The sequence below is a fragment of the Ornithodoros turicata genome, chromosome 2 (genome assembly GCF_037126465.1).
Source record: "Ornithodoros turicata isolate Travis chromosome 2, ASM3712646v1, whole genome shotgun sequence".
In the NCBI taxonomy this organism is placed as follows: Eukaryota; Metazoa; Arthropoda; class Arachnida; order Ixodida; family Argasidae; genus Ornithodoros; species Ornithodoros turicata.
This window is the reverse complement of record NC_088202.1, coordinates 62,237,326-62,261,168: the sequence shown is the minus strand read 5'-3', so window position 1 is coordinate 62,261,168 and position 23,843 is coordinate 62,237,326. Positions and strand designations below refer to the sequence as shown.

The following is a 23,843-nucleotide window of genomic DNA, read 5'->3' as shown; positions in this document are numbered from 1 at the left end:
AAAATTATACTTGCTTGTAATATGGTATTCAATAAAAGTGGTGAAGGTGCTTTACTGTAATAGTTACTCTGAACTTTAATGCAAGAGTGAAAATCATTAATAGTAGGATAAAGAAATAATCTTGTGATAGTGATTCAATAAATAATAGGAGGGTTTGTAAGGCCTTCTCTCTAGAGTGCGGCCCGACACGACCTTGAACCGTAAAGGTGCAGTCTCAGACAGGAAGTGATGATGTCATGCAGTGGCAGCATACTGCTCTATTGTTTAGGGTGCATCTGTCTGTACTGGACCATTGACTGTTAGTAGAAAAAGTGTAGCCTTAGTGGGATGACGTCATGAACAATCAGTGAGACCAGCAAGAGGGCGAGAGGACTCTGTTTGTCTTTCACAGATGCAGACCTGTTGCTACTCAATGGTGGACAGTGTTTGTTGATTTTGGTGGATTTTCTGTCGATCAGATTTCTGATGAGGACTGTTTTTCACTGAGTGGTGGATATGTGGAAATAATTTGATGCTGATGAGTGTCTTTTCCACTTTATTCAAGTGTATTTTCGCTGGACCTACTCTGCTGATCAGTGCTTTCTTTGTGTATTCTTTTCTTTGTTGACGTTTCCAGCAGTCATGCGAGCCTGTATTCTTCATCGCGTCACAGTACTTGTTGAGGAATGTCCTGACGTGCCCAGGCCTGTCCCATCCCATAGGCCAAATCCTGTCTTATGATGCATGCTTTCCTTTGTTGACACGTCTAGCAGCTTATGAGTGGTCGCTATGTATTTTTTTCTTTTTTGAGAAGAAAAATTCTTGTATCATTCTTGTCTTGACATGCCACTGCGATAATGATAGTGCTGCCACACCCTTGTTCTGTACGGGAGTAGCACTAGCATGTCAAACGGGTCCTTAATAATATTACGATTAAATTGGTTCACAAAGTAACAGCCAGAGGTGCTGGTGCATGACTTTTTAGAAAGAAAAAAATGCTATGATTCATGTCTCTGACTGGCTCTTGAATGGTGATGACGTGCTGCGCTCCTCGTGATACCTTTGTCCCCGCTTGGTTTGCGATTAGCAGTGGGTGAAATTCTTGTCAGTTCATGCCCGTCATTTTCTGTCTTCCGTGAAAGGTGCCACACCCTTGGCCTTGGGAACGAGGGTAGCACTGTCATCATTCTTAATAATTTTGCATTGAAATTAGTTCACAGAGTAACTGCTAGGGGGAAGATATGTCACTTTTTACAGGAGAAAAAAACATAATTCATTTCTCTGCACAGCTCTCAGGTGCAATGGACGTGTCGTAATGCTCTCCTCGTGACTGTTGCTCTGGTAGAAAGTGGGCTGATTTGTTGTGTATCATGTCCTTATTGTTGGTTATTGATGGTGTCTTGTGTTAGCATATTTTATTCTTTCTTCCACAAAAGTTTGCATTCCTGTGTCTCAATTACAAGTGTTTTTCTCCTTGCTTGTCCAGAGCTGTCCTAACCTGCCAAAACCTGCCATGATCACGTCACACCTGGCGTCCCAGGATGTGCAGATATGGTGGTCACAAGGAGGATGGTGGCGCCACCTGGTATGATGCTGTGCAACTAGGTAGCCACCTGTAATCAATCTCTGCAAGCATCGTGGTGGGCAGTGATCAGCGGTGGCTCCGCACTGCTTTCTTCAAGATGGCGTCGTTGATTTTCAGATAAATTTTTTTTCTCCAATCTATTTCTATGTATTTTTTATTACCTCAACTAGCCGGCGACATGCAGTACGGTATGGACACGTGTTAGATGCTTCCCAATTAGTGTAATGACTCATTGGATGGTTCCAATTACTGTGGGGGGCCCTGATTTGTTCTGATAGATCTCTACCAAAGATACGTCACGGTGATGTAATCATGACATTGGCAGACGTAGTGAAGCCGAAACAGCTCGGACCTAGAACACCACCGTTTCACAAAACTGTATTCCTGTAGCAGCAGCGTCATCTTCATCAGCAGCACTGCCATCGGTCGATGGCGGTGCTTGTGATGAAGATGACGTGCACCGTCACTGACTGGTGGCCCGGACGAGCGTTCCAACGTTCCACCATCATGAACGGTGACAACCACTCCACCAGCCCTTCGCCTCCCACCCGGCCACCGCCACTTCCACCGCTTGAAGCTTCTGTGGCACCGCTCCGCCTGCCGCCTTTCTCCATCTCAGACCCTCAGCTGTGGTTCGCGCAGGCGGAGGTTCTCTTCGACGGACGTCACATCACATCTCAGGCATCAAGGTTTGGCTATGCCATCGCAAACCTTCCTCCCGAGGCTGCGGTGGAAGTCCGCGATCTAATCATCCATCCTCATGCCGAGTTGCCCTATGACACCTTAAAGGGTCTCTGACCAGAAGCTGGAGAGCCTTTTCCGCAGTGGCTACCGATAGAATACACAAAAGCAACTTCATATACGAAAATTCATGCCTCAACACCTCGTAGTTTTCGTAAACTCGAATTTTGAACATCGCGGTTCACGCCGTCGCTGGCACACCTAGCGTCAAACCAAGAAAACGTACGCATATATAGAAAACTCATCTGGTCATCCCACCGGGATGACGTCAATCGCCCATGCAATCAGCGCGCAGAATGCCGTCACGTGATCGAGCACTACAACAACAACTTTCAGCAAGAACCAACATTTTTACGCCGATATACTGTCGTCACAATGTCTAGAAATAAAAAGTATGTATATACTTCGAAATCTACGACCTGTTTTATAACTGCGATAATCCAATTAGCGACTTCCGTGGAAAGAGGAGCTACGAGGCTACGAGCTACGACGACTTTCGGGATCCAGCGCGCAATTTCACTGCGGTAGCATAGTGTGTGTATTTCCAAGTTTTCTTTAGTTATATCTTTTGGAACAACGACCAATTTATCGAGGTACAGCCCTTACTTCATTTGACGTGTCTCGGTTGTGTCGTCAAAGCGAGATTATTCGGCGGGCATTCAGTTCCGTACGATACTGCGCGTTCAACCGCAGCGGTAGGTATGGTTGGCAGCGGATTTTGCCAATCGTATTTGAAGAATGCAGACCATGAGACGGACCCCTCAGTTTGAGTACAAATAACCTCCGCCTACAGTCAGTCCGCAGTGCTTTCCTTGAATCTATCTTCCAATACTGTTGCATCTGGACGTGACGAGGTTAGTGTCTTCTGTATAATTTATACAGTGATTACTCTCCTTGTGAGAATTACGTTGTGGCATGCAGATGTTAGGAGACCATTTACGCAACAAAGCAAAATACGGATTAAAGAATTAAAGAACGGAAAATTGAAGTTTACGCACTAAATCAAAATATTACTGTACAATTCCGAGTGTTGTTGAATGCAGCCATGCCAATTGCAACATTCATGCAGTATAGCAGTATGCAGCCATGCAGTAAGCAACATTCACAGTACGTAAAATGAAGCTGTGTATTCCGCATCTAGATGGAACATGTAACATGTTCCATCTAGATGTAAGATGTGGAACCAAATGTTGGAAATACAAGGCAGGGATCAGGTACAAGTTTTCTTCTGTTTGTTTTCCTTATAATATGCAGCATACTGCACATAGTAAAGAAGGGTTCTGGATTTTAAACCAACGCAGTTGAAATCCTTAGTTTACCCCAAGCTGTACTATTGTTGTCTAATCTGGGGAAACACCACAGAGGGCAACTACGATAAAATTGCAGTGCACAAAAAAAAAAAAAGAAAGAAAGAAAGCCTAGTATACGACAACCATGTCTACAGGTTGTCTACAGGTGCAATGTGCTGGACACTCGTTGCAAAGAGGTCCACCAAGGGTGCCACTACAATCCATCCATCCAGCCCCTCAACTCCTTCAACACATCCAAAATTAAAACGATTTTTTTGTGTGTGTGTGTGTGAAAATGTGGACAGCTCGGTGCAGTTGTGTATTTTATTTATGTGGTTGTGATTTGCTGTATGCTCGTAGTGGTAATATCTCAGTTATCGCATTTATATGGCTTTTTTTTAACAACGTTAGGGTGATGACTTCATGGAAGTGGAGGAACAGGAGAGGAACACATCTGGCAATGGTCATGACAGTTGTCCGTCAGGTACGAGACCAATTTCTTTTATAAATGTGGCATATAGGGTGAAGTTGTTACTAACAAAAATTTTTTTGTTCCCTTTAAAGGAATCTACAGGTGGTGAGCACGCGTAAGGAATTGACATATCTCAATACAACTTAGACCTGCCTGTTGCACATGAGATGTGTGACTCTACCTACACACACAAGCTTCTGCGGGTTCGATGCATGTATATTTTGAAACATGAAAGACAGAGTGCTAAAAATATATCTGAGGTGAAAAATTGAGCAGTTCACTGCAGTAATTCTATCGATTTATTTTCAGCCTTTTGGGAAAAATATAGGAAATTGCAAGGGCACCCCCTGTAGGGGGTACTTCCACCTAGTATCTTGGGTATTTAAAGCATGTAGTAGTTACTATGGGAAAGGCTTTGCGTATCCTGTTCACCGCGCAGACTGGTATAACAATTCTCTTGTTTTTTTCAAGTTTGTGCAACATCCATCTCACGAACTGTTGGTATGTAGTGTACGTATCTATTTCCTGTATGAGACACACAAGCTTTGAACAAAGCTAAAGCTAGTAGGACGCCGAGTATTAATTCAGCTGCACTCTTTCTGAATAAGTGACGAACAATAACGAAAAGTTCAGAAAAACTATTTTGTATTGAAACCAACCAGCATGATTGTACATGAGACACGTACGCTTCTTACTTGTGAATATGAGCGCTAGGTTCGTACCGCCCTCGAAGTTCTAAATATGCTACTTTAAGAGCAGCTCCTTGCAACATAAGCACTCGACTTCTTTCGGCAATATTATGCAATGAACCACTCCGGCCCCTTTACACGGCGCCGTCAAACATGAAAGTTACACAAACTGTTCATGTGCTTCATCGCGATGGATGCTGAAAGCTCATCTAACAGTCTGTCGTTGGAACTTCCTCTTCATGCTGAAGTCGATTCGCGGCTCAACATTTCAAAAGCAAGGCCTCCAAACTCTGCTGCACGTAGCAGGTGCCTCTCAGCTGCTGAAAGGGAGCTGAAAAGCTGACTTGTCGACTCCGCTGTGCTTCCGCGTCCATATTGCAAAAGCCCCCAGCAATACGGAAGTTACGGAAACCACCTGAACTTCCGGTGTGGACATCCCACCAATAAACGTCGCGGGCGTTTGACGTCATACACATGGGAAAACCACTGCATAATAGCTAGAGTTTTGCGCTGATCGCACAAGTTGAGGGCAGAAATCGAAACCGCTTTTCGGTTCCTTCTTTGAAATAGTTGGCGGCTCCGCAGAGACGAAACGTTTCAGTTGTAACTTGGAGGCACCATGTAGGTTCGTTATCCATACAAACGAAGACATTGATCAGGTTCTGGTCAGAGACCCTTTAAGGGACGAGTTGATTCGCCGTACGTCTGCTTCTGAGGAGCGGCGTTTGCAGCAGCTTCTCAACAGTGAAGAGCTTGGCGATCGGCGGCCCACACAGCTACTACGCCGCATGCGCGCCCTCGCTGGCAACCCTATCACGGACGATTAAATACTACGCGAACGTTTCTTACAACGTTTACCCCACAATGTACGCATGATCTTGGCAGCCAGCGAAAATTCCCGCCTGGATGACTTGGCGAAGATGGCGGACCGAATTCTGGATTTCGGTGGCCTCCCACCGCCAGGCGCCGTCGCCGCTCTTGTTCCCCGCAGCTCCCCTTCACCTGTGGACTTTGCCATCAATGCCATCAGCACGTCGCTCCAACAACTGCAGACTGCGGTGGCGGCCCTGGCGAACCGGGTGGACGCCATTCCCGCCCAGCGACCACGTTCCCCGCGGCGCTCCTTTTGCCGTCGCTGCTCACCATCCCGTTACCGGTCTCCTTCGCCCTCTCAGCACCAGTTCTGCTGGTACCATCGTAAATTCGGCGACGACGCAAGAAACTGCCAGGCTCCTTGCTCGTGGCCAGGAAATGCTCCCCCCAACCATTAACGGCTGGCATGGCTGGGGGCGACAACAGCCGGCTCTTCCGGATCATGGACCGCGTGTCCAGCTGTCACTTCCTAGTGGATACCGGGGCTGACGTCAGCGTCGTTCCACCAACCCCCGCAGAAAAACGCCACCGACGTCCAGACTCGGCTTTGCAGGCCGTCAACAAGTCGAGCATGTCAACTTACGGCCAACGCTCCGTCACCCTTGACCTCGGCCTGCGAAGAGTATTTCGTTGGGTTTTTGCCATCGCCGACCTCCCTTTCGCAATTCTTGGCGCCGACTTCCTCCACCATTTCGACCTTCTTGTGGATATTCGGCGCCAGCGCCTCGTCGACAACACTACTTCTTTGCACGTTCATGGAGCCCCAACGCATATAGCCGCCATTAGTCCCACCATACGGCTACCGCTGCCCACTGCTTTCGCCGACATTGTCAAGGAGTTCCCCGCTGTCCTGCGCCAATCGCACGCCTATTGCTCGCCTCGCCACAGCGTCACACACCACATCGTGACACGGGTCCCGTCTGTCTTCGCTCGCCCCAGACGTCTTGCCCCTGAACGCCTTCTCATTGCGAAGAGGGAATTTGAGCACCTGCTCGAACTGGGGATCATTCGACCTTCATGCAGCTCGTGGTCTTCCGCTCTCCACATGGTGCCCAAAACAACACCTGGTGATTGGCGCCCATGTGAGGACTACCGTGCACTCAACGTCGTCACAGTACCGGACAGATACCCGCTTCCCCATATCCAGGACTTCACGGCGAATCTTGACGGAGCGACCATCTTCTCCAATATAGACCTTATCAAAGCCTATCACCAGATTCCCGTGCATCCCCCTGATATCCCGAAGACGGCTGTAACCACTCCTTTCGGCCACTTCTAATACGTGCGGATGCCCTTTGGCCTCCGTAATGCCGCGCAGACATTCCAACGATTTATCAACGAAGTGCTCCGCGGCCTGGACTTCGCATTCACATACATGGATGACATCCTCTTCGCAAGTTCATCTCCGGAGGCTCATCGCGCCCATCTGCGAGACCTGTTCTCGCGCCTTGAGAACTACGGAGTCTCCATCAATGCCGCGAAGTGCGAGTTTGGCGTGACCACCCTTACCTTCCGGGGACACACCATCACCCCTGAAGGCAACGGGCCACTCACATCTAAGGTCCAGGCCATCCGAGACTTCCCTACCCCGACTTCTCGCAAAGGGCTCCGTCCATTGGGGTCCAGTAGCGTTGTTGCAAGGGTTTCCTCATGGCGTCGCACCGAAGGAAAACATGCGAGCATGTTTCGAGGGCGGGGTGCTGGAAACCGGTGGCAGGGCGTGGTGTGCGGGTGGGACTGGGGCGAAGAGCATTCATCGTGTCTCGTAGCAGGACACATAGCCGGCTAGTGGTACGGCTGCAGGGTCCGCTATGGCAGAGATGATGTCGCCGGGGAGTCGCAATGAGGTGCCATAGACCAACCCGGCTGTTGAGCAACCCAAGTCGGGTTTGAAAGCCGATCAGATCCCTAGAAGGACAATGGGGAGGACTTCAGTCCACAGGATTTGAGGCGACGCCCTGAGGGCGGCTTTTAGCTGACGGTGTAGCCGCTCCACCATGCCATTGGAGGCCGGGTGGTACGCAGTAGTACGAATCCGTCTGAGTATGTTGGTGAGGCTGGTGAAGAGAGCGGACTCAAATTGGGCGCCCCGGTCCGTCGTGATGATGGAAGGAACGCCGTACCGCGACACCCATGTTGTTAGGAGGGCCGAATCGACGCTGGCCCGGTGGTATCGGGGACCGGTGGGGGGGCGGTGGTATCGGGGGGGCTTCTGGTCAACGGGTGAAGCAGTCAACGATAGTGAGCATGTAGCAGTGACCGTCGCAGATTGGGAGTGGTCTCACGAGGTCCACATAAATGCGCGCGAAGCGGTCGTCTGGGGGAAGGAACTGGGATGGGGGCCGGTGGGTGTGTCTCTGTATCTTGCAACGCTGACAAGAAAGGCAGGTCTGCACCCAGTGCTTGATTTGCTTGCGCATGTTGGGCCAGACGTATCGTTGGGTAAGCAGGCTTTGCGAGACGCGTATGCCGGGATGGGAAAGATCGTGGTAGGCTTGGAAGAGTTGACGTCGGAGTGATGCGGGAACGAAAGGCAGTGGCCGACCTTGAGACGTATCGCAGGCGACAGGCCGGACCGAGCCAGGCAAGGCGACGTCGCCAATTGTTAAGCCGGATGTGGGGTTGGCGCGGTACTGTGCCAGCTCATCGTCGGTGAGTTGGGCTTGCGCCAAATCGTCGAGAGACGGTGGGGAGGTCGGAATGCCGATCGTGTTGACCCGACTCAGGGCGTCAGCTACCAAATTGTCGGCACCACTGATGTGCTGAACACTGCCACGAATGCAAGATGTCGAATTTCCCGGGGACTATATGTGGTGCTGGCGGAGGAGAACACGGAGAGGAGGGGTTTGTGGTCAGCGAATACCGTAAATGTGCGACCTTCGAAGAAGTGACGAAAGTGCTTGATTGACAGGTACACGGCGAGAAGCTCTCTGCCAAACGTGCTGTAACGCGTCTCCTGGGGCTTAAGTTTACGGGAGAAGAAGGCCAGCGGTCGCCAGGCCCCGGACACGTGTTGTTGAAGAACGGCTGCACTGGACGCCTCCACCATGAGCGAGGTTTGGGCGTCGTGGCGTGGGTGGAACAGAAGCGACATGGATGTAATTTTCTGCTTGATGGTCTCAAATGCAGCGGTAGCTTCTTGTGTCCCCAGTAAATGAGAAGGAGATCAGCTGCGCTTGGTAGTGAGCAGGGCTTCGAGAGGGCGGAGCTTGGAGGCACAGGATGGGATAAAGCGCCGATAGAAATTTATGAAGCCCAAGAACTGGCGTAGCTCGGTCACTGAAGTGGGCAAAGGAAAATCTCTAATGGCGACGACTCTAGTTGGTAGTGGCCTGATTCCTTGGGAGTCGAGCTCCGAAACGCCGAATTCGCTCTTGGCTGCGTTAATGATAACACCGCTGTATTGAAGGCGGGAGAAAAGCGCGCGTAGATGTTGCTCATGTTCTGCAGGAGAGCGGCTTGCGACGAGGATGTCGTCAATGTAGGCATAAACAAAAGGAAGCCTGCAGATGATGTTGTCGACGGGCCTCTGAAAGGTCTGGGCGGCATTCCTCAATCCGAAGGGCATCCTGAGAACTTCAAACAGGCCAAAAGGGGTGGTAATGGCTGTTTTAGGGATGTCCTCTTTGGCCGTGGGAACCTGGTGATAGGCACGAACGAGGTCGATCTTGCAAAATGTATTGGCGCCTTCCAGCTGTGCAGCAAAATCTAGAATATGGGGGATGGGGTATCGGTCTGGAAGCGTCTCTCGGTTCAGTGCACGGTAGTCGCCGCACGGGCGCCAGTCGCCGGTCTTTTTCGGCACCATATGTAATGGCGAGGCCCAAGTGCTGGTTTTATGGTCGAATTATGCCGAGCTCCAGCATATGATCAAACTCGGCCTTCGCTACTTGAAACTTTTCGGGTGCTAGGCGACGCGAGCGGAAATGGACTGGTGGGCCACGGGTGGTAACCTAGTGAAGAACATCATGCTGCACAGGCTTGGTCCAGTCCGGCGGTTGGGTAAGAGCCGGGTACTCCTTCAATATGGAGGCGAAGGGCAAGTGTGGAGCAGAGCAGGACAAGGACCAATGGAGAAATCGGCAGTTTGAGGCCGTGAACAGATAAGCAAGTAGTACGGTCTATCAGGCGCTTCCCATTGACATCGACGAGCAGCTTAAAGTGATTCAAGAAGTCAGCTCCAAGAATGGCTTGAGTGACGTCTGCTACAAGGAAAAGCCACCGGAAATCTCTTCGCAGCCCGATGTTCAGGGTGAGAAATTTCTGGCCGTAGACGGGGATAGTAGAAGCGTTGGCGGCCTTGAGAGAAAAGCAGGGATGTCGAGATCGGGAAAAGCGGCTGGTGGCAGGAATGATGCTGACCTCCGCACCTGTGTCGACTAGGAACCGAGTGCCATTGGCACGGTCGACGATGTGAAAGAGGCGGCTGTCATCAAGGCCGTGTCCACTTGCTGCCATTATTGGGAGGCCTGCGGGTTTCCCATTCAGGTACAAGGAAGCAGGCAATGATGGGTGTTCGCACCAAAGCGACGGTGGTACCAGCAGAGGCCACCTGAACTGTCTGACCGAGAACGCGATCGGCGTTCCGACGGGGGGCCTCTGCGGTGTCGAGGGCGGCGCGGACTTGGGGATCGTGGGCGGGTGACAAGTGACGCGACAAGCTGCGTGAGGTGGCTGATCTGATGCGCCATGACCTGAATGTCGGGTGGAGAAAAGGGGGGGACGGTGGTCGGCCTGTGGCGGAGGAATGGCGTTCTCTAAAGCTGTAGGTTGCTCAAGAACGCTGACTTGGTGGGGTGAGGCGACCTCCATGACCGCGTCAGCCAGGGAAGCAAGCTCGTCCAGGGGGTTCGACGCGGTGGCCAGAACCATTTCGGCGTTAGTTGGCAGGCGTTGCATGAAAAATTGGTGCAGGAATCGGTCACCGGCTGCGGAAACGTCGTCTCCCAAAAGCTGCTTCATCCGACGTAAAAACTGCGTTGGACGCCTATCGCCGAGCTCTTCTGCGGATAACAACTGCCTGAGGCGCTCGCGGTCCGATGTGGAAGTGCGTTTGAGCAAGGCAGCCTTAAGTCGGTCATACGGGTTCTCGGGTGGTGGGGAGGTGATGAGATCGTGCACCTCTTCAGCGGCGGTTGGAGACAGAGCCGACATGACGTAGAACCGGGTGGTCTGGGAAGTGATGCCGTACAGATGGAACTGCGCTTCGGCTTGTGTAAATCAAATGGCTGGATTACGGTCCCAGAATGGAGGTAGCTTGACGGCAACAGCGGCTACGTGCGGTGATGATGGCGCCGCGTTATCGCCTTGAGGCATCGTCGGAGAGGGTTGGGATTGTTCGGGAAATTGTTCGGGTCACCAATGTAGTGCTAGACGCACAAGACAGTACACAGAAGTGAGGGAAGACTGGCCAGCCGAACAACAGCCCGAGCTGGCCGTGCAGTGGTGTTTTATTAACCGCGCGCCTTGATCATTGGTGCGCGGGGATGATGATGGCGATGCCGCTACAAGACTATGGTGCGACACATCTACTGGCACCCCGCGCCCTTTCGTTCCCCTGGACTTTCGCCGGCCTGTTTTCAACGCCCTCTACTCGCTGTCCCACCCTGGCGTGCGCGGCACGCAGAAGATCGTCGCTGAGCGCTATATATGGCCTCGCATGAATGCCGACCTCCGCGCCTGGGCGCGCGCCTGCCTTGCCTGCCAACAGTCCAAAATCCACTGCCACACCATCTCGCCTCCATCGCGGTTCCTTCCGCCAGATGCTCGTTTCGACCACGTACACATCGACCTGGTCGGCCCGCTTCCTCCGGCCAAGGGCTACTGCTACCAGCTCTCTTGCCTCGACCGGTTTACCCGCTGGCCGGGGGTAACGCTGATTCCTGACATCACAGCTCAAACAGTGGCCCACGCATTCCTCTTCTCCTGGGTTTCTCCGATTCGGCGTCCCGACCACTGTCACCACGGACAGAGGATGCCAGTTTCAATCGGCCCTCTTCCGTCATCTGTGCAGCGCCCTCGGAACCCATCACAACCGAACCACGGCCTACCTTCCGGCTGCCAACGGCCTGGTGGAGTGCCTTCATCGGCAGCTCAAGGCTTCCCTCCGCGCCACTGACCACGGCGACACAACATGGCGCGAGCGTCTTCCCTTCGTCCTGCTTGGCGTTCACGCCGCAATCTGCCAGGATGGCTGCAGCGCAGCCCACATGGTCTACAGCTGCCCGCTCCTCCTTTCCGGAAACTTTCTTCACCCCCTCGGCTCCGCTCTTGCCCGACACCTCCTCGTACATCTAGCGTCTCCACCAGCTCTTTCAGGACCTCAAGCCCACACCTACCCACTCCGGTCCCGCAACAGGCATGTTTGTGAGCCCCGCCCTTCCTCAAGCCACCCACGTCTTCGTCGTCCAGGACTCGGTGCGCAGCAGCCTGCACCCACCCTACGATGGCCCCTACAGGGTCATCTCACGAGCCGGGAAGTTCTTTCACCTGGACCTCCCGCGGAGACCCGACACTGTGGCCATCAACAGGCTCAAGCCTGCATTCCTGGAGTCGGAACCGCCTGTATCGCCCTCCCTCCCTCCGCGCTCAACTCCTGTCTCCGGCCTTTCTACCCCTTCACGTCAGGTACATTGGGCCCCGCAGCTGTCACACTGCGGGCCGTCCGCCGCCCCGGGTCCGTCTCCTGTCTTCCTTGACTCCGGCACCCGACCTTCCCGCTGCCCTCTGCCCTCTTTGCCGACTTTGTCATCCGCCACAGGGGGAGCCATGTAGCAGCAACGTCATCTTCATCACCAGCACCGCCATCGGTTGCGCGCAGTACTGCACGCGACCCGAGCTTTCGTTTTCGGTTCATCGCCATTAACCGTCATTAAACCCATCAACCTCAGTAGAGCCTGGTCGCCTCTTTCCTCGCTCTACACCTTCACGAAGGTCTTGGGTTGCTTCTTTGTGGTGTAGTGTTAGTTAGTAGTGGTGTGGTTAGTGTACACACAAAGGAGGTCACATTTTTAGGCGCTTTGGTGTTTTCATTCGCGTTCTCGGTCCACTGTGGAAAGAAAAGAAGGCTCCACCCAAGGGTTGGTTGCATCGTCTCAAAAGTCACCGGTGTAATCCTGTGCGGAATGTGGTTCATTTGTTATTACGACGTAGTTCGCGACAGTGGACTCTGAGGGAAACTCGTGGCCTTCAGACTCCTGAAAATGGAAAAGCCCGGTAGCCATCTTTAGAAAGGGGTACCGAAAAGATAGGGTTACCGGCAGAATGGAGCAGAACAAGGCTATACAATTATTAATATGCAAGAAATTGCATAAGAACCTTACAATACGAAAAACTATATTTAAACGCGGCTTTCTTGTGATTTTTGGCTATAGTAGTTTCAGTCTACCAAGTTGGCGGCGCTGTTGTACCATATGATGTATATGACGTTATTCGTTTGTAAGCAGGGAGAGATCTATTGCTAATTAATGGCTTCCAGACCACTCTGTGTTCCTGGATAGTTGAGGTCACTCCCTACTACTACCTTCGCCTTCCTAAGTCAGACTGCGGTCTGTGTGGCGTAGCGCCTGCTCCAATCAGCTGCACCGTTCAGGCACGTGGCCATCCCACATAGGTTGCCTATTGCTCTTCCTGCACTCGAGTGTTGCGCATTTCTGGATTCGGCTAATTTGCATAGCGAAATTTGGCAATTTATATCTCGAAGTACGTTCGCTTCCTACGGTGTTTAATAAGGACGTGTCAAGAAGAATGCTGTCACTACAAACCGTGTTTCTTGAAACCGTGAGTTTCAACGTGATTAATTTTCATTTGCACTGAGCCCATGAACAGCCTAGTCTGCATAAAGTTAAAGATCGTTACAAGCAGGCAAAAGAAAAATACGACAAATAGAAAATACGAAAATAGGAGCGAAGAACACCTCGGCGCGCCACTTTGGAAACGGCGTCGGCGATGTGAAAATCACCGCCTGCGGCGCATATGTCTAAAATTGCAGCGGAGGGCGCAGCCAGCGCAAGGGTCAGTGTTCAAACTTGCCAGGGTTGCAATATTGGGCTACTATTTGTTACGGTTGGCGGGGGTTTTTCGTCTTGGCTATTTGGCTATTTTTGGGCTATTCCAGCGTTTCACGCCACGTGCGCTCGGACGACAGCACACGACCACACGACGATCGTCACCCCGGTCATCCCACGTCCCTACACTCTATTAAAACTGTTGCGTTTTATAAGCACGTGGCAGGCATGCATTTGTGTCCCGGCACATTATAATGTACTGCCGTCTGTCGAGACTGAAAAAAGTAATGGTCATTTGCGCTCCCAGGTCGTTCGTGTTAATGGTCAGCATAATAGATATGAACAGGTACGAAGACACATGTCGGAACCCTTTTTCGGAATTTGGTGATCCTGTGGCGGACACAGGTGATGATACTGGAATGCAGCTTTTGTTCGTGTACAATTAGAACTTCGAAGCTCAAAGTACCCAATTCCCGTGCGACTTTATTGTTCTTCTGAAAGTGCTGAGTTTGAATAAGTTGCGCGAACTGGAGAGAATACGTAGTGCCTTGGGCTCGCTGGTTTTCCATTATTAAAGCCCCTAAAACTAATACTGTTGGACATTCTGACACATCGACGGCGCCGCATTGTTGCCTCCCTCTCCTGAGTCGCGTCTCCACAAGCCCGCTTACTCGAACGCGTGTACTGGTTAGGTGTAGGTTTGACAACCTGGGGCCCTATTCCGAGCTATGTCGGTAACGCAAACGTGTCGTTCGGGAGCGAGAGCATGTGGTATGTGACGCAACGTAACGCTAGCGATGAGAATTTGGTGTTCCCTGCGCTCCAAACGCGTCGCCTATAGACGATGCTGTCGCTCACGGGAACGAGAGCCTGGACCGGCAGACCCTGTGGGCTATACTGTCGTTAAGCAGAGCGAGAGCTGTCAAGATGGTTGCAAGTTACTTCGCGTGGCTCTTATGAACACCGTCACTGCTTGCACCGGTGTTTAGAATAGATCGGACGACAATGTGTTTGTAAGACGTCTCTCGTGAAACTGCTTCACCGCGGAGGCTATCCCTCACTATCGTCCACGTCCAATTATCAGCACAATACACAAAGGTCTGGTTAAAGCTTACATTTCTCCACTTCTCAAGTGTTCTGACAGCTCCTTCGCCGGGAATTTATTATCGCGAATAATTCTGTCCACTTCTTTTGCCTGTCTAATTGCGTGTAGGCCGCCAGCAAAATGCCCGTGAATAAATTGCGGTGCTCGATCATGAACTGCAACACCGTTTAATCTTATTCGTGTGTTGATCGAAAAGCGCCAGACTTCCCCGTCGTCAACGCGTCGTCGTCTGCTTCCAAAACAAATGGCATTCCACGTGATTCTTCTCCCGCTGCACTATTGGCTGACAGCGCGGCGTCTCGTTCCCAGACGTCTTAACCTCTAACGACAGTCAACAAACCAAGCGCACTATCGTTAAAAGCGACATGGGAATACCAAAACGGGCAAGTGTTGCTCCCGGTGCTCGTAATCGCCTTCTACCGATACTCCTCTATCGACACAGTCGCTCGACAGCGGCTCGGAATAGAGCCCCAGGGCGTTCGCGCAGACATGGGCAAATGGACGGAGTATTCACGCCATTACAGAAAGGAAGTGAAGGATGACGAGGAGTTCAAAGGTAGGTCGTCATTCTTGGTGCCGCAGCACCGCAATACGCGACGCAGGTGTGAATGGCTTTCTCCCTGACTAATAGGTTGGCTTGCTGCACCGTCGACGTCGTCGTCTGCCTTTTGCAAGGTATGCAAGACTGAGCTGCGACCACATGTCCGGGACCTCAAGGTTCACAAGGAAACAGCAAAGCATCAAAGAAATGTGGGAGCACTAGCATGTCCAGCAAGCACGGGTCGATTGGACGAGTTTGTGGAAGTCAGGGCACGTTCGACAAGCAGCTTCCGGGCAATCAAAGTAACCGAACTACGAATAGCTGCCCATATTGCAGTCCACAGCTCGGTTATGTCTGCTGATCATCTGACACCACTCCTGAAGGACTGTTTCAGTGACTCACCTATGGCTTCAGGAATGTCACTGTGGAGGAGGAGGAGGAGGAGTGTCGTTGGGAGGAACCCGAGAGGTCTGCCTGCCTGATTAGGCGGCATGTTTCTCGGGAAGGGAAAGACGGTGGAGAGGAGGAAAGGGTGAAGTGGAAGACCGAGCGGAATCCGCTCGGGGGGAGGATAGCTGCGTCCATGGGCCGACTTCAGGGGAACTGTGCCGGCATACGCCTATTACACATCTGAGGGAAACCCAGGAAAAACCCCAGACGGCACAGCCGGCCCGCGGATTCGAACCGCGGACCTCCCAGTCTCCAAGCGCACGCGTTACCGCTGCGCCACCGGAGCTGGTAATGTCACTGTGCCGGACAAAATGTTCAGCATTTATCACTAAAGTACTTGGACCGACATTTAAGCAAGTACTTCTGAAGGACATGGAAATGTCAAGTACTCACTAATGCTTGATGAGAGTACGGATGTGTCCTCCTCGAAAGAACTTGCTGTGGTCTCGCGCTACTATTCCGACAAACATAGTGAATTTCTCTGTGCCTTGTTGGGACTTGTCCCAATATATGATGCGTCGGCAAAGGGAATATTTTTGAGCTTAAAATAATTTCTCGGATCCTGCAGCATTCCCCTGGAGAACTGTGTCGGTATTGGCACCGATGGAGCCAGTGTCACGTGCGGCCCGAACAACAGTCTCTACAGCCACATGAAGAATTTCAACCAGGACTTAGTATTGGTGAAATGCATATGCCACTCCCTGCAGTTGGCATGCAGCGAGGCTCTAGCCATCCTGCCATCTCAGCTAGACTTCCTCATCAAAGAGACTTTCAATTAGTTTGCACGCACTCTGAAGAGACAGCCGACTTACCAGGAGATCTACTCTACCATCAATTATGGTTCTATGCTGCTTAAGCTCATTGAGGTGAGCGCAACACGATGACTAAGCATCGCGAGAGCCCTGTGCACATTATTAACCCAATGGCTGGAGCTGAAAACTTTCTTCGATGTTGCAAAATCGCAAGAGAGGTGTTATACAGTGAGACTGCCCGTACGAAAATCCCTCAATGACCTGAATCCGCGAGCATTCAGGCGGATTCCGGCTGATTCCGGCGACGTTCAGGCGTAATCAGAGGATTCCGGTACCCGTCCGACCGGATTCCCGGTAACACTTCCCGGAATCAGGTCGGATATATAGCGGAATATTCTGGTTATACCTGAATGTCACCTGAAGAAAACCGGACAAACGTGTCTGATTGGCTGCGTAACATCGAAATATATGAGAGAACTGATGTTCTGAGGCTGGAACAACATAGAAAGGACAAACACATACAAAGCCTCAAACGAAACATCATCACTTTCAAACTTTTCAGCAAACATCATCAAACTTCCATCGAAACATATGTTTGCAGCTCGAAAATATTTGCAACGAATAGCTGCGTTTGCTTATGTTGTGTGTCAACCAAATTGACAGCGCATCGGTCTCTCCATTCGAAAAGGCTTAGAGATACCGACATCCACAAAAGCATTTGTTGTAATGTTATCAGCCTGTGTCCGGTGCTGATTGTGGCTGCAATGCTTTTGTACGTTGTTTTGCGAGCAGTCTGATCGCGGGACAATAGCGAGGTAATGTACACACAGATCGGCAATTTCGGCGAGCAGCTGGCAAATGCGATGTCGTAGTGGTTGTGCGCGTCTCACAGCGGTGTGCCAGATGGGTGTACAACAACCACCAAGGCGAGCGACAGATGCGCAGGATTACGTGACGAACACGTGATACACGTGACGAACGTAAAGGGGTATAAGGGTAAAGAATGAAAGGGTATGAGGAATATAAGAATATATATAAGAATCCCATCATTTCCGTTCTTCCTTTCTTTTATTTTTTCAGAAATCCTCATGTGTAGAAAGTTATATATGCAAATTAGTCACAAATTATTGCGCACAGATTTATTGCAAGGCTGTATAAATCAGGTTTCAACAGAGAATAAAAAAAGCGGCATTACATCAGATATGATCTGGCCTAACCATTCTGGCGTATATAGGAAACCAAGCGTCACCTTTTCTGACGCTTTTGCTGTGTGCGCTATATAGGCATGCGCGCCGTACATAGCCGGTACAACCCCCTACACTTTTTTGTAAGATACTGAACAAGTAATTTTCGCGAAACTCGTGAGGGCGCCGCTCTTCGGGAAATTAAAGTTCCGCGAAATATCTGACCGGGGGACAGGGCAATTCGGCAAGGATTCAGATATTAACCAAGTAAGGACGCCTCATCTGCCTTCGGTAAAGTTCTGCATGAGACGCTTAATTAATGGTGGACGCACCGTGTACGGTGTACCGTGTACGGTGCGTCCACTACGGTGGGTCATACCGTGCACATACTATAGTAGCCCGAATTTAAGGTTCCGCAAATCATGTCATGATCCTGGCTCACAAATCCACGAATTATCGAGTCCGCGAATTCAACCGCATGCCTATCCATGGAGCAATGGATAGGCATGACTTGAAGCTTGAGGTTGACGACAGTACCCCTTACCTTCTTCAAATGAAATACAAGCTAATGAAATACAAGCTGAGCCATATGCTGCTGCTAGGCTACATTAGGCTTACATTGAGATGGACATCCTGTACGCAGGTGGTTGAACTGCTGCCGCGGTCCGGCGTGTACATAGCAGCGAGGACGTTAGCTGGTGCAAAGCTAGCCAAGTCAGCGACTGCAATGGCCAGGTCACTGCTCGTCAGCATCTTTACGGAGGACGCACTCTGGTCATGCTTGGTGAAGGGCCAGCGGTATAACGGAACCCGCGGCCGTGTTGACGATGCACGGCAGCCGCTGTATCCGAGGGCGATCGACGCTATGATAGGTAAGCGACCGCCTCGTACGCCGTTAGTTCACGTGTCTCAACGCATTTGATATTTGCAGAGTTCACCCAGGCACATGGCGGCAACCCCTGCTCTTGTGAAGTCGCTTGGAACAAAACTGAGTGAATTGCGCGAACGAAAGCAGGACGATAATAAAGTCGTAGAGTAACGCCAGTACATGTTTCGTTTCTCTGTACTCTGCATGCATTACCTTTATGGTGCACTTACTGTATAAAGTATAATGCGCGCGCGTAAAGCGCATTCCCGTCAGATTTTCGTCGCGTATAGGTTCAGTGATCGTTCAGGATCATATCTGGCTACAATCAGTTTTTATTCAGGCCATTCAGTAATCATTCAGGATCCTATCCGGCGCATGTCTGGAAATATTCAGACACTCTACGCGGTCATTCCGGTTGTGTTCAGGTTTGGTTCAGTCAGTGATTGCAGAACCGGTTTGATTCCTGATGCCCCATTCCTGAATAAATCGTGATTGTCATTCCCGCCTATTTTGGCGGGGCTTTCCTTCACCCCCAATGTGAAAGTGGGAAAGAGCACACTATCGGCTCTCAACGTGCGCGCACAATAACGCCTCTCAACGTGCAGCTACAGAGCTTCGGCTATTTTTCATTTGTACGAAGCTCCAAGTAGAGCGAAACAGCTGTCCTCGGCTGGGAGTGCACAATCAAATTACAAACATATGCTCAACGTGCAGCTACAGAGCTTCGGCTGTTTTTCATTTTCATTAGCGAAGCAGGCCCCAACATGGACGACGCAACACGTAAGCCTCGAACGCCAAGAATCAATGAAATCAAGCGACTGGCGTGGTGCTATCACACCTGATCGGAAATCAGAAGGGTTAATGTTCGAGTCCTCGCGTCAGCACCCTTTCCTTGAGTTGTTTGGTTGTTTTTACCTACACTGGTCTTTCGATTTGACTTACCGAAATCCACCTTCTCGCACATAAACTCATTCAACTCTGTGTCATTAGAGAGCAGTTTGAGATACTTTGTCGGCGGGCACCCACCTGAAATAGAGAATAAGGTGATTAGAGTTTCAGTTAGAGCTATTTTGAAAATTACGAACCGCGCAGAGAACTGTCAGAGTTTAATTGACCTAATTAAGCTGATGGTGTGTTACAGACATCGCAAGGGGCAAATACACGAATTCCATTCAACGTGTAAACTATTCAGTAAACAAGACTGCCAAGACGGGAGAGCAACGTCTTGCTTCGTCGTGGCATGGGCCTGCCGACGTGAACAAACGGTCGTTCTTGGACATCCCATATTGGTGGCCGTCGTCTACGGGTTGCGATAAATCCACTCAGGCTTGTCATCATCCCCACAGTTTTATGTGAGTGCCACAGACTATTAAAATCAACGGTTCTTGAAATACGCGGCAAAAAAAAAATAGTTGTGCTCCACTCAACGCGCCTGCCACAGGCACCTGCACGACAATCGACTTTTGTTTGATTGTGAACTTGATATGCTGAAACGTACCGATTCTGTTCGCAAGTGGACTGAACACGCTGAAGTGCACGTATTATATGACGTATTTCAACACTCATAAGCCGTTACTAGGCATTAGCTAGACGTGTGTACATAACGGTCACAACTACACAATGCGTGATGAGTAACGCAAGCAGTGCGCTGCGACCTTGGGTAACACGTGAAGCGTGGTGATTCAGGTGGCGGGAGTGGACAGCACAAGCCGCCAGGCCTTTCTCTAGGATGACTCCTCCGAAGAGAGTTCCTAATCCCGAACACATTGTTGCAAGGAAGGCGCGGAATGCAGAAAGCAAAAGAGATGCCTTGCCCAGATGAGCGAAGAAGCCGAAGCTCAATTTACAGCGGCGAAACGAGAAGAAGACCAGAAGGTGCTGGTTGCAGGCAGTGTCGGGGATTTGAAACCTCGGATTTCATTTATATCCAAGAGAGGCTGGCAGAATGGATTTGGATTGATTGGCGTCTTCATTATGAGCCGCATTTGGATTTGGATTGAATCACACTTTTGCTCAGGGATTTTGATTCGGACTGAATCATATTTTTGCTTAGGGATTTGGATTGAATGACGTTTTTGCTCAAATATTTGAAGTTGGGTTCAATCACGTTTTTCTGAAATATTTGGGTTTGGATTCAATCACGTTTTGCTAAAAAATTTGGATATAAATCAAGTTGCGTCCTTGCTGAGATATTTTGATTTGGATTGCCCGCGTACGTGCTGGGGGATTCAAGAACAGCATTAACAACATTTCCTTGATGTCTACAGGTTGATGTTGTTCCCGTAAGGCACAAGGTGGCTTCTAATTCTTCATACGAGTCTGAAAAATAAACGTACGGTGAGTGTCCTCGACACGATTTTCTAGCGGCGTTACACTGCCGGCTAAGTTTTCGATGATTTCCATGCCACAGTTATTTTCTCGACCGGAACATCCCGTCCTTTAGAACACCTGGTATTATCAACACCTGGTATTATTATTGCACTAGCAATAAACAGACCTCATTTGGAGCCAGCCCTACTGGTAGCAGAATTGGGGGACAAATCCTTCTTCGAGGTCTGCGCCCAATTCTGTTGCCTCATGCAGTTTTGCACGGAGAGCCTATTGGTTCTTAGGTCTATTTCAAAATGCTACTGGCCTCCCCCAAGTTAAAAATTGACTAGTGAATTTTAATTGACTAACGTAGTTTAAGAATCTTGAAGTTTCTGAAGTAGATTAAGGTTGTCGGTCGTCTGGTGACCAACTATTATCACGTCAAAGATGAGTGCCTACCCCAGGTAGGGCAGCCTATATATATGAGCGATGTGCGTGTTTGCACGACTGTGGCGCAACGCGTGCTCCAGCTCTGTCTGCCTCTGCTATACTGTGTAATGTAATGTTAACAGCACATCCAATATGCCTCAGTATTTTTGCAAATAGGCCACAACGAAAAACGTCGGCGATTCTTCATGGTATAATAGGTTGTTCTTCGGTGGTTCTCCCCGAACACTGCAACAACGGTTTTGCACGCTGCTTACGTCAATGTGCGGCCTATACTTCATGCGAAAAAAAAAAAGAACAAAGAAGCGCTAGGCCCATGGAGGAAGGAAACACAGGAGCCGTCCTTCGGACCGTTTTGCAATGGGACGGGTGTAGCCGCCTTTGCATTTCATTCTGCGATGCTCCTGTCTGCCGCTACCGCATGACCGCTTACGTGAACCCAGAAAACACACACAAAAAAACTGTTGTATGGGGTAGATGGGTAGAAATCCAGCGAACCGGTAGAATGTAGGAAGGGAGTTGCCTCAGGACAGAAGCCGCCGATATTTCGAACAGAGACTGTTCTTCTTCTGGGCACCGTCCTCATCATTGGCATGGTATTTAAAGGGTTAGGTGTGACGTGTTTAAAGGTTCATGCGAATTGTGGGTCAACAGCCCGGAGGGAAGAAAGGTTCCGTACGGGTTTTTACGGTCGGAGTGAATGGCTGTTTTGTTAGAGTGTGGAGGGGATTATGTGAACGTAGTGATCTAGGCTACAGACCGGTTACAGAAAAATGGAAGGTTCACGAACACGTGGACGAAACGGGACAACAGGCAAGAATTGGCAAGCATAGCGAAAGATAAGGAGGTTAGTGGTTACGTGGGGAAAAATTCCAGAACCAGCAAAGGTTGCTTTTTTTTTTAAATATTTGTAATGCAAAGTTGTGGCATGCAATAAAGAAAGTAGAAAGCAGTGGCCATGCATAACATAACAGATGATAATGGAGGTAGAAGGGAAAAGCATATTTTATTTGTGAAGTGTTTCTAGGGTGCCTTGTGATTTGTTGATACCGGACGGGTGAAGAGCGTTGGACTTGTATATGAGATAAGACTCCCTATCACGTCTGTCACGTGTGGATCTAAACCCGGTTTCTAGAATATATAGTTTAATGTTGTCAAAATTGTGACCAGGAACGTTAAAGTGTTCGGCGACTGCTTTGGGGAGTTTGTTGGACGTGTCGGTTCTGTGTCCGGTAAGGCGGTTGTTCATTTGTTGGCCGGTTTCACCAATGTATTGCATAGAGCAGTCGCCGCATTCAATGCAGTATATGACATTGGAGCTTGTGCATGTGAATGCGTGGTTAACGGGGTGGGTGTAATTGCTCGCAGTGCTTTTGATGGAGTTAGCGTGTTGAACGTGCTTGCATGTTTTGCAGCGCGGGAGGTTGCAGGGTCGTGTTCCCGTGTACGGGGTGCTTGTTTTGCTAATTTTGGCATTGACCAAGGAGTCTGCCAGGTTTTTTGCACGTCGGTATGTCACCTGTATAGGATTTGTGAATATATTGCTAAGTCGGTCACTGCTTTGGAGGAGGGGCTCGTGCTTCTGTAGAATGGCTTTGATGTTTGGAAGTGCGTTGGAATATCTTGTGATGAAGCTTATTTGGCACGCGTCAGGATTTTTTCGGTTTTCCAGAACCTCGTCTCGATCGAGTGTAAGTGCCTTGCGACGGAATTCGGTTAGGAGGGAGTCTGGATAGTCCCTTTGGGCAAGTGTACTGCAGAGTTCGTCAAGCTTCTCAGCGTAATCTGTGTCGTTTGAACAAATTCTGCGTAGTCTTACACTCTGCCCATTAGGAATTCCAACCTTACAGTGGCGCGGGTGGTGACTCTTGAAGTGAAGGTATTGTTGTTTGTCAGTTGGCTTTTTGTACAGGGTTGTGATGAGGTTGCCGTTGTCTAGTGATATTGTGGTGTCGAGGAAGTTAATTAAGTGAGTTGACTGTTGTGATGTGAACTTTATGTTGCTATGCGCGGTGTTCAGTAGATCTATGAACTTTTGAAATTCATGTTCCCCGTGTTCCCATATTATAAGTATATCATCGATGTATCGAAGGTACACCGTGGGTTTCAATGAGAGGGCGCTGAGAACTTTGTTTTCTAAGAACCCCATGAAGATATTTGCGTATGTGGGTGCAACAGGTGTGCCCATACTTGTACCGTGTACCTGTAGGTAGTGTTCACCATTGAACTCGAAGTAGTTCAGTTTAAGGACCAAGTCCATTAGAGCGAGTATGGTTTCCGTGTCTTTTCTGGTGTTTGTTGTAGAAAGGCTATTGCAGAGGGCTGTGATTCCGTCGTTGTGTGGGATGTTAGTATACAGTGATGTCACATCCAGCGTGGCTAGTATTGTGTCCCTACCAAATGTACGAGTGTTGTTTATATCCCTGATTATTCTGAGGAGGTGGGGTGTGTCTTGTACATGCGATGGCAGTGTTGTCGGAATATGGTTTAAATAATGGTCCAGGAATTTCGAGAGTCTTTCTGCTGGTGTGTTGTTATTAGATACAATTGGC

General features: G+C 50.0%; 1 protein-coding gene across 3 annotated transcripts in view; it reads right to left on the bottom strand.

Annotated features, from left to right (window-relative positions):
- LOC135385487 (complement C3-like) overlaps positions 1 to 23,843 on the bottom strand; it is a 290,804-nt gene that overhangs the window by 62,723 nt on the left and 204,238 nt on the right. For 2 of the 3 annotated variants that reach the window (XM_064614824.1, XM_064614823.1), the window contains one exon: positions 19,477 to 19,560. The exons of the other annotated variant lie outside the window; for it this stretch is intronic. In XM_064614824.1, coding sequence (XP_064470894.1) covers positions 19,477 to 19,560 — 84 coding nt within the window. The remainder of the gene's footprint in view (positions 1 to 19,476; positions 19,561 to 23,843) is intronic. 3 annotated transcript variants of the gene reach the window in all.